We start from the raw sequence: 14,282 nt of genomic DNA, 5'->3' as shown, positions 1-14,282 counted from the left end.
GAAGTCACTTCCTTGGCAGCTTTGTTAAACAGCTCCCCTCTGAACTTTCAGTTAACTGAATGTCAGCCCTTTTTTGCTCACACATCAATATAGTTTTAGAGTTAGTCCTCTATTGTCCTGTGTGGACATGAAAACATAGGCCAGAGGTGTACATAGTGTATAGGCTGCCACTGAACATTACCTTAAAACAGAATCGGTGATGATAGGAAATGCCTCTATAGACTTTGATTTCTAATTCAGGTTGATCGAAAGGCTCGCTGACTTGTCTGAGTAATTTAACCCTTTGGAATGTATGACCAGACACCATGTAGTGTAGGTTGCATTATTCAGCGTCTATCTGCGTGTAACTGGTAACATCATATTTTTGAATGTGTTTGGACATGCTACTGACCATTTGTGAGCAGTAGTGTGCTGAACTTGCAGAGTCAAAGCTTTTATAAACAAACAGTAGCCATAACAACTGATCAAAAAATGAACAAAAACACTGAACGGGAAACTCATTCTGGTTGAAAACTTAGGAAAAAGCTAGTAAGCGGACTGAGTTAAAGCTGTAGTGCGTAACTTTTACATGTAAATGAACGTCCGTTACATTCAAGTCCTTACCAAACGGGTTCACACAAGTAAGCAGCTCACTGCCAGGTAAATCTTTCTGTGTACGCAGTATCCTACAATTTTTAAATCTGCTTTCTGTGGTGACATTCCCGCACTGGTGAACCGGCAGTGATGTGTTTTATGCCAACCAGCAGTGGTTTGTCAGAGCTGAAGGGGTTGGAGCAGCCATAGCAACAGCAGCGGCTCAGTATGGCAGAGCCTATACATCATAAGCACGTGTGGACAATGTTAAGTGTAATTATGCTCTGTCACAATGGTCAGGAGGGGGGAGACAGAAGTTCCCCACTACAGATTTTTATTATTTTTTTGAGCAAAATAGTGTTTTAATCAAAGTTGTGTTCTCGTGTCAGTTAGTAAATAGTGGCTAGGTCAGGTATGTTTACGTTACTCTTCATAACCAAGCATGTACATGTACAAGTCCTCCAAATGTAACAAATTTACAATCAACTGCAAAATAAATTATGAAATACAAACTTAAAACAAAATCCAGTGCACTGAATCACACCTACACACACACTTCTGTTCGGTCCCACTCAAGCACTTGACACATACATAAACGACAGATGTTTTGAAGGATCCTGCTCTGACTAAATGATTTCCTTTGCATATATTATAAATGTACACCACACAAATTATCTACCATATTGCTTGATGAAATAGTTTTAAATGGGCTTTCGTCAGCGAGAATCAATTTTGACACAGTCGGAGGGACACAGTAGGGAAGGTGTCACGGCGAGCGTTTGGTCCTGAGCCATTCGTTTTCATGTTTACAGCTCTGACACCGCAGTGGAGGGTTGACAAACTGATCACACAACAGTCCTCACAGGCAAACACGAGTGGAGTGGAAATGTCTCAGCAGTCTAAACTATGTGAAAGACAACTGGGGTTACTGAAAATCATACATTTTTCACCCATGTTTTTTTTATTTTATTAAACATTTTCAAAATGAAACGAGCAGTAAAATCGGACTGAAAAACCCACACGCCATATTCGTCTTCAAACTGTGTGCATACACTTCTGCAGAACATCTGCAATCATGCAGCCACTTATATTAACACACACCTCATGCAGGTGCCAGGCTGTACTATGGATGGTGTGAGAACACCATTATAAATCAATCAGTGTTCATACAATTCTGTGCATGCATGTGGTTTCATTAGTTTTCTCTCCCTGTGCAAGCAGCAAGCTTGAGGGACTTGGGGTGGGGGGTGTGTGTGTGTGTGTGTGTGTGTGTGTGCGTGTGTGTGCGCGCATATAAATGTAATTAAGGGTGTGTTACCAGTTGAACGTGGGTTGATGGCTGCCAGATGCTAAGCTGAGATGACCATGGTGAGTGGCTTCAGGATATGCATATGTTTTACACATGTCTGGATGCTTAAATGCACATGAATGTAGCCCTTCAGTTTTTTGCGTGTATGCTCTCTGGCCACAGACTTTATACTTCCTGGCATTTCGCTTTGTAAGATTGTAATTTGATTTCATCAGTCAGTTGAATTGTGGTTTGTGAATTATTGAATTCCACAGCATAGCACCAAAAATACTAAATTGGTAGCTGTTGAAAAAAAAAAGAAGTTACAAATGTGTATACAGTGCCATATAGTTTGGTGGAGCCCCTAAGGCCTTGTAATATCGTTCACACAGTGTTTCAAGTGACACACAAGGACATTGAGTTGAATTCTTCATGCAAATGAAGCCTGCAGCAGCATAGTAACAAAATAAACAAGCCCTCAGTGCTTTTTATGTTGTGGGAAATTACACACACTACACACATAATCATATTTGAATACCTTTTATTGCACAGGTTTAAATACACTGTACATATAATCATTTCCATTCTGTTTGCATCGTGTACAGTGTAACCTTAACAACAAGCACTACTGTGAAATAATATTGTAACTCGTCAGGTGTTGAGACTCAAAGTGAGACTACAGGCACTCCTGAGAGACTTCACAGAGGGATGTTACCAGAAAGGTTGGTTTATGAGCCCTTTGTCTTTATAGCAGAAGGCTTGCAAACTGCCATGAGTTGTGATTACAAAATTGACGACACGTTTCACTGCACCTCATTCAAACAGCAGAAATCGGCAATGCAAATGTGCGTGGCTCAGGTCAGTTCTGGTTACATTGGAGCTTGTTTCTCAGGATCTTAGCTATCCTCTTTTTATATAAGAAAGGTATTCCTAATCAATAGTCGCTAGAGAAAGGTAGCTGTGGATGTAGTTAATGGCATTTTTGAGGGTTGGTAAGTTATTTCTTGACAAGATTTAGCTTGCAACACAAGACGGAAAGTGTGAGGAGAGAGGAGTATTGATTTATAAAATTGTTAATTGAAAAATCTCACAGCAGAGAGGAAAGTAACTAAAATCGCCCAAAACACTCTCCACTTTTCCTCCACATATTCACACAAACAATGAAACACACAAACAAAACAGTTACATCAGCGCAAGTGCACACACAGCCAAAACATACACAGCGTTGGCAGTCCTTGCGGGCACAATTGTCATTTAAATAAACAGTCAAAATCTGTTTTCCCACAGTGCACGCTGCATTATGTAGCACCCAAACATTCATAAATTGAACAATATAATTCCACAGAGGGAAAGTACAAGAGGGAGAGGACTTGGAAGTAGAGCACAGCAGCCTTTTTGAGGTTGAACTTAAGGCAGTAGTGAGACATCCTGTTAAAAAATGGAGCTCATGGGAGGAGAGAGAAGATGAACTCTGGTAGAAATGTGTGGTGAGTGTTGTCAGCATTGTCAGTATGCCACTGTTGGGAAAAGAAGAGGGAGATGTAGCACACAGACGAGAAGAAGGGTCCTCAGGTCTGAGTACTGTCACAACCCTGGAGAGAGGTTTCATGTCAGATGTCTTTCAGGATACACAGGAGCCAACATAAGATTTCCTTCATACTGGAAGGGTTGTTTGTAGTTATTTTGCCGGATGTCCTTGAGATTAAAGGAGGAGGGGGAACATCTCCATTTTTGGAAGTTTTTCACAGGACAGTGGTCAAACTGTACAGGTTGCATTTATACCTGGCTAAAGATTTGTATCACAATGCAAGCCAGACCATCTCCAGATATAATCTGCCTGATCAGATAGCCTTCTGATTGCAGTGCATCTTGCATGCCTTGAACTAAGATAGACACAGATCACGTGTTAATACTAGGTGTAAATGAGATCCAACCAAATATCAGGGAAGAGTTGATGGTCAGACACGAATGCAGCATTGTGTTCTTGCAACAGTAAAGAAAAGTTAAAGGAAAGATTCACTAAGCCAAGTCAGTTTGATTTATATAGCCCACAACCATTTATGTGTACGTTAGAGGACAACTCACAGTTGTCTCAACTGTGTGGGACTTGCCATTCATCTATGACTCTGTAGTGGAGCATTGTGGACAAATCTGAAGTAAGGACACAGTTAGGCCCCATCCACACTACTCTATTTTTGTTTAAAAATGGTGCTTTAAAACAAATACAATCTCCGTCCACACCAGCGTTTTAGCTGCGTATCAGAGTTGATCTGAAAACGCACATCTAGTGGCCGTTCAGGAACACTGGGTATGTGTGTGCTGGTGTAAACATGAAGGCGATGGTCTATTCCGTAGTTATAGAAGATTTGGCGAAAGAATAAAATAATACCGATGAAGAACCACACCAGATATTTTGTGCATCGTCCAATAACGAGCTGGGACTGTTACTGACTGTAACGCGGGAGTTAAAAGTGACTGTCTCGGTGGAAAAACAGACTAGGAGTCGTCGCAAAGTAAACGGCGACATGTACAGTCCAAGTGTAGGCTATAAGTGTTATTTGCACGGTACAAAATATTTTAATATTTTTTGCATGACGTATAAGACCCAATCAGAGACCCAAACATGAGTTTTAAAACGAAAAACGGGGTAGGCTTCTGCGTTTTAGGTCTTTGTTTTTGCCAGTTTAGTCTGAAAGGGGAGGCGTAAACGTAGAAAAAGGTCTGTTTTAAAACGAAACCGCAATAGTGTGGATGGGGCCTTAGGCTGCTGAAGAAAAAGAAGATTGCACTTAATGGTTCTTTTGTTAAACCCTTTTGCAGTGACTGTGTTCACAGACCGCAATGTGTCAAATTTAGAGATGTACCCGGTAGGTCAGTGGACCAGCCCCAATTACGTATTGTGGAGGTTTGCAGGTGTGCATACGTGTTTTCTGGGCCTGCTGCAAGGATGGAAGTGGTGGGGTGGCTGTGACTCAGGAAGTAGGGCTGGTCTTCGTCAGCATCGAACAGTCAACATGTCTAAGTGTCCCTGGCCAAGACACATAAACCCCAGAATTGCAGGGCAAAAATTGTAAAGTAATTTGGATAAAGCCTTTACATAAAAACGCTATATTCATCCTTATGTATGTCTGTGTCTGAAGTAACAATAGTTATGCTAAATGAAGTGAAGATTAGTGTAAGCTGTTAAGTTAGGCCCGGGAGTGAATGAAATAAACGTCACTGCTGCTTACAAGTTCTGATGTCTATATGAAAGCGTTTGAATGACATGCTGACTTTTTTTCTTCCAGCAACCACTTGGAGAAGAGCCTTCAGCTTCTGATGGACAGAGTGGATGACATGAGCCAAGACATTGTCAAATATAACACCTACAGCCGCAACCTGAGTAAGCAACAGCAGCAGAAGCACCAGGTAATACTCACACACACACACTCAAACGCATACACATAAGCGTTCACGAACTGAAACGCACACACCACCTACACGGTGAGCAAGCAGCAGTAGCAGCACAAACATCAGCTTACCAGCATGCATATAAGGGAAAGAGGCGCAGACTCACACAGGGGCATTTGCACACAGATGCGCCCAGTCACAAACTCTGCAGGAAAACAGCAGGTATTTTTCTCTCATCCATGGTCACAAGTAATTTCAGCTGTAATCACAGCAGGCAAGCAGCAGAAGATCCAGGTAGCATACAGAAATATGGTTCTACGGGATCACATTAAGATATCTTCTACTGTATATCTATAACAACTATACTCACATTGATACACATGGATTTTCCATACTTAGTCCCATACTACTCAGTGCTGTATTGCTGAGCTTTTGTCAACATTCCCGTCTTTTAAATCTGTGTAGCTCAGCAGCTGGCGCCGGGCTGCAGCAACATGTCCAACGGCATCGCCAGGCCATTTTTCCGTGGCTTTAGCCCCGGATGTTTTGACTGTAGCCCCGAATGTAACTCAACAACAGCAACAAAAATATTTTCCATGTTAATTTGCAGCGGATAAGAGCTGAGGGAAGGAGCGGAGGCTACTCGCAATAATATTGCTACATTTTGTTTGAAGTTCACATAACGTGACCCCCCCGCCGTTACTCTAAAGCGGCTGTGAGCTGCACTTTAAAAGTGAACATTTCTGTGGAATCGTGGTGATATTTCTGTCTGATGAAAAGTGTTTTCAGTTTCGGTTTTCTTTCTCTGGTGAAGAGCAGTGCGCTTGTCTCATCGAATAGGCTACAAGTCAAATAATTTATTTATATAAAAAAAATGGGCAACGATCTCCCATAAAGCATAAGCCAATACTGACATTGGGCTGGCCCAATCACATATCTTACTAGCCCCCACTCCGTCCCCCTCTGTTTCTTGTGTTGTGGGTCAAAAAAATAATAATTCGCCAAATGCGGGAAAATAACCGATTTATAGATATAAACTAAAAACAAGAATAAGCTACTGATTACTACATTACATTCTATTATATTTTATATTCTGAATTATCACCTGCCACCTATATTTTGTCCATCCCTTTATAAAACTAAAGACACATCCATTTCCACCATAAATTGGTGCAGAAATGTCTCCAGAATTCAGGAAATTAAGTGTTTACTGCTCAAAATCTTCAGGGGAAGGACCCCCAGACCCCCCAATATTTCATTAATAAATATTTTTTTACTTTATTAAAATTAATTTAGCTAATTTATCATTGAGATGAAAAGGTGCCATATGCACATTAAGAACGACTTTAGGCTACTTCAGGCATGCCTGCATGTATGTAGACTCAGCTGGGATTAAATTGTATGAGAAAGGTTGATCTACAGGAGAAACATATCTGACAGCAATACAGAATGCCTGACAGCCTTACTGCATTATATTAGACTATATTTTTTTTATTTTGAATTGTCACCTCAGATATTTCCTCAATAAATTGGTACAAATAAATTCACCAGAATGCAGGAAATTAAGTGTTTGAATTTTTTTTTCAGAGGGAGGACCCCCAGACCCCCCTAATTAATATTATCAGTGTTAATTATTATCAGTAGTAATTATAAAAATCATAATAAATGTAGGATATATATATATAAAAATTAAATCAGTTACTGTTGCTTTATAAACGTACTTTGGGTAGATGGCAATGGGGGGTGGGGGCTGAAAACATGAAAGATTTCTGGGCTGGGCTAAGCCCCCATTGTTTCAAGAGCCTGGAAACGCCCCTGGACAGGTCCCATTTACTATGAATAGCAGCCTATCTCTCTCCCACCTTCTTCAGTCTGGCCTGTAAGATGCCGTTGGAAAATGAAAAAACGTTAGCTAAGGACCGATTATGGGCCTTGTCTTTAAAGCAGGATCGTCTGGCAAAAAAAGTTGAACCTCGCTCACATTTTGCTGGACCGCAATGCGTCGTCATCCGACAAGTTGCTGTGTTGCCCAATCAAATACATGTCAGCTCACATTCCTGAGGCGTGATAACTTTCCAAAGTTGTCAATTCTGTGCAGTGGTTTTGCGTCTGAGACTTCAAACTCACAACTCTTATACTCAAACTGGACTTTGTGGTCTCACAGTCAGTACCTGAAGCAGCACATCCGCATAAATGCAGCTAATAATTTAATTTCATTGTTTAGTAATATCCGAGGGGATCTGACTGGTGTGTCGTAACCATCACTTACATCATCAGGGGAAAAATGTGTTTTTTTGAGGTGAAATTGAGAATGTTAAAGTGTGCAGGGAAAAACATTATTTTCTATATCTTTTATGCATTTTGGACACTTTGAGTTTTCCACAGGTCTGTTTTAGAGCCAAAAGACCTCTTAAGGCAGTTGATCTGGGCATCTGGCTGCCTTTTCACTTACTTAATGTACCATTAAAAGAGAACATGCTATAAAATGATAGAAAACACATGATAAAGAATGCTTTACTCTAGATGCTGCTTTAAGTTCAAAATCTTTCAAAAGCAAATAAACACCACCAACACCTCTTCAAGCAAAGGTTCAAAAGTTATTTCTGTTGTTTTGACCTGACTTGCCCTAACTCTCAAATGTGTCGTAGTGTACGTCCCTCACCTCACCGCACATCAGGGTCAATTCAGTTTCAGACGCACACGCCTTTTCTCCATCCGTTACACTGTTTTTCTTGTCAAGGATTTGGTCATTTTCATCACTACAAAAAGGACTTCAGTGAAATTTATTTTTTTATCCTCAGGAAGACTAGGTTCTTAAGGTTGCCAGCCTTCAAATACCACTGATACATATGGACTCCGTTTTAGCATTAATATCCGAAATGGACCCTTTCTTTATTTTGTGAAACTCAAAATTGATTTAAAAGCAGCAACAGTAGCACTTCGTAAAACACACATTCTGCTTGCAAAGACTCGCACACACCACCTACATATACAAACTCAGCCAGAAGCACCAAAAAAAGGCCAGTACAAAATGTTTACACACACACACACACACACACACACACACACACACAGATTAAGAGTCAGCCACGTACCATCTGCAGCTACAGCCTCAGCTAGATGCATCATAAACATCCGGCAACACACGCACACACAAAGGGTCACACACACACACACACACACACATTACTCAGGATAATGGAGGCACAGAGGCACAAGGTGACTCACTGGTGTGCGCAGAGTGCGTGCGTATAAACCTACACCTACGTTCAAACAACTACATTATTCTGTCATTATTCTCTGCAAGTGGAAACGAGGAAATGTCTGAAGTGTTAATGTTCATCCGGGCTGAGTCATCATCCTCCCGGCCGACTGCGGATAAAACCACGGCCAAGTTCACACACATTAGGCAGACTTACTACACGCATGCATCTGTGACCGCAGGTAGTCAGCCATATGCGCGCAAGGCATTCACAAACCTGGGCCGCGAAGACACACACACACGTAGCCACACATTCCCACCCTCCCCAATCACCAACACCCCAGGCATTATTATCCTCATCCTCTCCTACTGAACTTCTCATCATCACAGCCCCCCCCCCCCCCCCCCCAGCCTTACCCCTCACACACAAACACACACTCGTGTCATACACAATATCACACAGACAACCCCTTATGCGGTGTCTACTTTGTTCATGTTTCACACGGTTCTGTACAATGAACAACCAGCGCTCACCGAGACAAAGAAAGTGAGCCCCTATTACACCTTTCAGACACCTACAGTACTTGCTCCATATAATCTTGTGCTATTGACCCTGCTGCTTCACGGACAAATGGAACCTTATTAATCATCATAGAAAGTTGCAAAAAGGCGCTGCGCTGAGAGGGCTCCATTTTTCATTTATAGCTCTCCAAATTTGGTAGGTAGCAGGTTCCCAGGCACAATCTGTGGCCAAGTTAGTCTTTGTACCAGGAAATGTGTGTCTCACTCTCTCTGATATATTCACTTTTTAGTCTTTTCTTTTCCATCCAAAGAAGCAGGCAACGCTTTACAGAAGATTAGATATGGAGCAATGTGTTAATCAGGTGAATCAAGGAATCGTGATTTATGGTTAATGACACAACTCATCTACCATCAGATGATTCAGCAGTATTTTCCAAGTCATTACTTTTGAGCCATATAGTTTTGCTATATACAAAAAATAAACACATGAAAGGCTAGCCCAAGTCATGACTAAGGATGTACATGGTTGTAGTTCATGCTAAATAGATAACATGGCCACCAAGAAGCCCATCTCAGAACTCAGAAAAAGGTTGTCACTTCCAGCTTTATTGCTGTTAAAAAAAAACTCCTGTGACATCTGGGCTAGTGTGCCAAAAGACATGTGAGAGACTGGAACAAAGTGTTTGAAGGTGAATGAATTTTTTTAAAAAGAGAAATCTGGGGTGTCATTTATAAACGGTGTGTACGCACAAAACAGGAATGGAAACGTGTGTATGCCACTTCCCAAGCAAAGGTTGTGATCTATAAAAAAAAACAAACTCCATGCAAACTCTGAGCCATGCACATAAACTGGAGAAATGAGAAATGGCGACTCACATGGCACAAGGATGAAACGGTTTGAAATGGATACTATTGTGTAAAATAAATTATAGGCCAATAAAACCTAATATAGTTATATATTATGAGTTCATTTGCAAAACAGGTGAAAGCCTTTCTGAATAAACAACCACCTGTTTAATTGATTTTACCTTAGGGTTGGGCCGATAGACGATGCCATTGGTGATGGCCGACAGACATTATGACATTGAGCCGGCATCGTGATTGACTGAAACCAACATCTGCACCCTGTGTGTTCACAGCTACTTTACCTGCTGCGTGCATAAAATATCCACCGCGACTTGTAAAGTTAGTAGTCCAACAATTTTTTTTACCGATTGTGCGAGAACACGTGCACATAAGACGACTGCTGTCCCACGCGCGCCCGCGCACCCGATGACATCGTCCATTCCGATGGAAATTTTGTAGACATCGCCCAGCCCTATTTAAGAGCGCAATAAAAAACTATTTAAGACAACTCACAGCTTACACAAAAAGAACCATGATTTAGGATAATAAACAGAGATCTGTTTTTACAACAGAATGCCTCAAATTTGTTTTACGGTTTAATCAGAAATCATAGTAATTAATACTTTATTGCAGTACAATTTATTCTCATAAATAAGATGTGGGACACATTGATGCCATTTTCAAAGCCTCAGTTGAGCAAATACGAGTGCATAGATTGATATATTATCAAATGTTCGTTGGCTTATGGTATTTGTGCCAAACGCTGTGCATGTTATGAAAAAATATATCACTATTAAGTAAATCTTTCAATATACCGCTTATGTCATATAAAACAAGTCATTTTTCTTTTAACTCATCAGCAGTCTCGTTAAGTGAATGGACTGTTTGTGTAGCCTAAATAAAATGTTTAAACATGAGTGGAATGCATTTGGTTTACTCTCGATTCAAACGAGGGAATCCAAATTATGTACCTGGATCGTCCTGTGCGTCTTGCATATATGTCTCTTTTCAGGAAGGATGGGCCAGCCTGCAGATGGGTTATTAAGGGGATTGAGCTCTCCTGCTCCCCTTTTGTCTTGTACACAAGCATGCGTGTATGTGCATGTTTACCCACTTCACTTCATTTTTCACAACAAGAAGAACTTCAGTGTCACACTGAGTTAAGCTTCTTTGTTTTAACTTTTCTGTCAGAATTTGCCTTCTTTTTTTCATGCAGTCAGTACGCATTAATAGTAATGAGGGGCATTTAACTGACCATCTATGGGTGGTCAAAGGGTGAGACAAGTAGCTCACTCACCTGCACCACATTTGAAGTTCATTGTAATTTATAAAGGGAAATCGGCAGAACGCGCACTTTTTGTGTTTTGTCTATACGCAACCTTTAGGAGTCTGTCAATTGTACATTTTTTACAAATGAGACTCCTGATCTGAAGGGGACCTGAGGATAATTAGACCAGGTTAGTCAACTCAAACAGATTATATAATAATAATTAAAATGAAATATTTTCACCCTTGGTGATTATGACGTACCACATGATCAGAGTGTGCTCGGATCCATGCGGAACCACTTGGGTGTTGGACATATCGGCGCACACACACACGGCAGAAAAAAAAGACCAGAACAGATTGGTCCCTTTAAGACCTCGACTCTAGATACTAAAATTTGAATTCTTAACCATCATAGTAAAGCCAAACACAGCACATTGCCAGAAACAGACCATGCCCAGCATGAAGCGTGGTAGTTCCAGCAGCATGCTGTGGGGGTGCTTCTCTGCAGCAGGCCCTGGAAGGCTACAGCAACAGCAATCCATAAAAATCCTGCTGCAATCTGTAAAAGAACTGCGACGTGTGACAGGATTATTTTCCACTAAGACAACCTCAAACATAAAGCTAAAGCTCCACAGGAGTCCAGACCTCACTCCAATTCAGCCTTTGTGGCAGGACTTCTGCTGTTACCTGGCAGTCTTGACAAAGCCAGAGCAGTTTGGGGAAAAAAAATATATACTGGGGAAAAATAGCAGCGAGAGGTGCCTCTTCTAAACAATGACCTGAAGGAGATTGTTTTAGTTGTACTTAACAATTAAATCTTTGTTACTTACCTTGACTTTACTTTTAGGCATTGTATGTCAACATTTACATATGGAAGGTGCAAACGTTCGTTATTTTAGCTCAATTCTCAAAAAGTCATGCTGTGAGGGGGGGGGGGCCAGAGGAGTAAAGGCCAAAATACACTGTCACCAAATGGCACGTGTCAAAACAGCCTCACCACCCGCCCTGCTCGTCTCCCATAGCAGCTCTTCTTCTCTGCTCCCTTGTCAGCTGGACTTGCTCACTTCCTGCTGTCACTGTCTCGTGTGTATAGGACCAAGGATGAGGAGAGAGACTCACCCATTGCATTTCATTATCCCACGCTAAGGTCGACGTGCTGCAGCGCGGCGCTTCCTATTGGTGCTAGTGGCTGTGGCGGCAGTGTGTTTTGCGGTTTACAATTCAATTGAACAAATAGTTATATTTTTACTTATTTTTTATCTTAGCTTTTGTCAGCTATTGCCATCAGGTGTGTTGTGGGTTGTTTGGTTGAAAGCACTCAAGTTGCTCCCACGCCATTTTTCCTCCTCGTCTGCCACCACCTTCCCGTCCACCGCTCTGTATCAGTCTCGGCTCAATCTTAAATTAACAAGGCTTTTAGGATCTCTGGAGACCGGCACCTCACTGATTTACCGACTGTCAGCCCCTTCACAAATCACTCCATCCCTGTCAGCACTTATAACTCTTCTCTCCCCGTCTACTCTATATCCTCTTTCATCACCATGTTTTGTTACATCTTTCTTCCTTCCTGTTACTGTTTCCTTTGCCTGTTTTCTTCCTCTTTTTTTCTTCTTACTCTCCACTTTGTGCTCTCTGCCTCATTTGAACTATATTTCTCTCCTTCCTGTGCCTGACTTTTCTCACTTGCCTTTTTTCTCACTTTCTTTACTCCCACTCCTTACCTTCCTGACGTCATTGTCACACATTTCCTCTTCTCCTCACATTGTCATACTCTCACTGCTATGTCGGGGTTTTTTTTGTCTGTCCTCCAATGCCAACCCCTCTTTCTCTGTGTCCCTCCCTCTAGTACCTCCAGCGGCGGCAGCAGGAGAACGCCCAGCGACAGAGTAGAGGGGAGCCCCCGCTGCCTGAGGAGGACATCAACAAAATGTTTAAGCCCCCCCAGCCTCCACCTCGCATGGACACACTGCTTATTGCAGGTACGCGCACACATACACACGCACGCACTGCAACCTCCATGCGTGAACACTACTCACCATCTCCACCACAGAGACCCCCTGCTCGCCAAACTCCCATTAGCTGCCTCTGCTCCCTTCACAGGAGCTAAAGTTCTGTTGTAATTATCTCCGCCATTATCTTTAAATTACATTAATTTAAACTTTACTGACTCAATCTCCAATTCAACCGCCCCTTTTCTCTCCTGTTTCACACTGCACTTCTCCGCCTTCAGACAACATTATGATTCTTATGTTTACTCCGTTCCCCACTAATTTGATGTTTTGCTCTGCCCCCTCTCTCTCTTTCTCCCGCCCCCGCCTGTTTGTGTGCATTTTGGTGTACAAATGCATGTGTGTATGTTTCTGTGGGGGTGTGTTTGGGCGCGCGGATGCATGTGGCTACCATCCAACAGGGCAAATTAACAACTACTGCCAGAACGTGAAGGAGTTCACCTCGCAGAACCTTGGGAAGCTGTTCATGGCGGAGGCTCTCCAAGGCCACAACTAAAGGAGAGAAGCGGGGAGGAACAATCTGCGGAAGGGGAGGGGGAACAAAGTGCACGGGGGGGGGGAGGTAGCAGAGATGCAAACCATCTTGGCGACAACTGAAGGAAATCTGTGCTTTGTTTTCTAAAATGTATTCATTGTTCATTATTATGCTCATCTTGGATACAAAATTATCTTAGAACATCACTTGATTTTGATTTAAATAAAAGTCTTGCATCTCTACATCTTATTTGCCTCTGTATGTTTCCACACTGCGTACAGCTTGTGATGGTATTTGTGGCGTATTTTACGATAGGCTTGGGCATTGTTTTGTTTTGCTGCACAAAAATAGTAAGTTTTGTACAAAAAATAGTATTCTGAAATGGGGCTTGCGCATAATAAAAATAATTATACAGTGCAATGGTACTTGTACAAAATTTTATTGCTACATGCTGTTCGTCTTGCAGTTCAAACATCAAACAGGTGGAACCAATTAGCAGTGGATTTGCTGAAATGTCAGTTTGCATAGCGGGAACAATTATATCCTTGTAAAGAGAACTGCAACAAAAATATTAGTGAAAGTTGAAATGAAATGCCTGTTACGTGCCTTGGCCCCCACTGTCTCTGCACTGAATAGACTTGATTGCATCTTTTTTTTTTCCTGAAGTTAAATTACATGACACTCAGAATTTGCCTTTCTTCCACACAG

General features: G+C 41.7%; 1 protein-coding gene across 1 annotated transcript in view; it reads left to right on the top strand.

Annotated features, from left to right (window-relative positions):
* LOC119897916 (eukaryotic translation initiation factor 3 subunit H) overlaps nucleotides 1-13,818 on the top strand; it is a 57,632-nt gene extending 43,814 nt beyond the window's left edge. The window contains exons 6-8 of the mRNA XM_038711961.1: nucleotides 5,149-5,269; nucleotides 12,937-13,069; nucleotides 13,501-13,818. Coding sequence (XP_038567889.1) covers nucleotides 5,149-5,269; nucleotides 12,937-13,069; nucleotides 13,501-13,595 — 349 coding nt within the window. The 3' untranslated portion in view covers nucleotides 13,596-13,818. The remainder of the gene's footprint in view (nucleotides 1-5,148; nucleotides 5,270-12,936; nucleotides 13,070-13,500) is intronic.
* Nucleotides 13,819-14,282: the final 464 nt, after the last annotated feature.

The sequence above is a fragment of the Micropterus salmoides genome, unplaced genomic scaffold (genome assembly GCF_014851395.1).
Source record: "Micropterus salmoides isolate LMB-PRFRI ecotype aquatic unplaced genomic scaffold, ASM1485139v1 Ms_hic_scaffold_11, whole genome shotgun sequence".
Taxonomy (NCBI): domain Eukaryota; kingdom Metazoa; phylum Chordata; class Actinopteri; order Centrarchiformes; family Centrarchidae; genus Micropterus; species Micropterus salmoides.
This window is presented reverse-complemented; position numbering and strand designations above follow the sequence as displayed.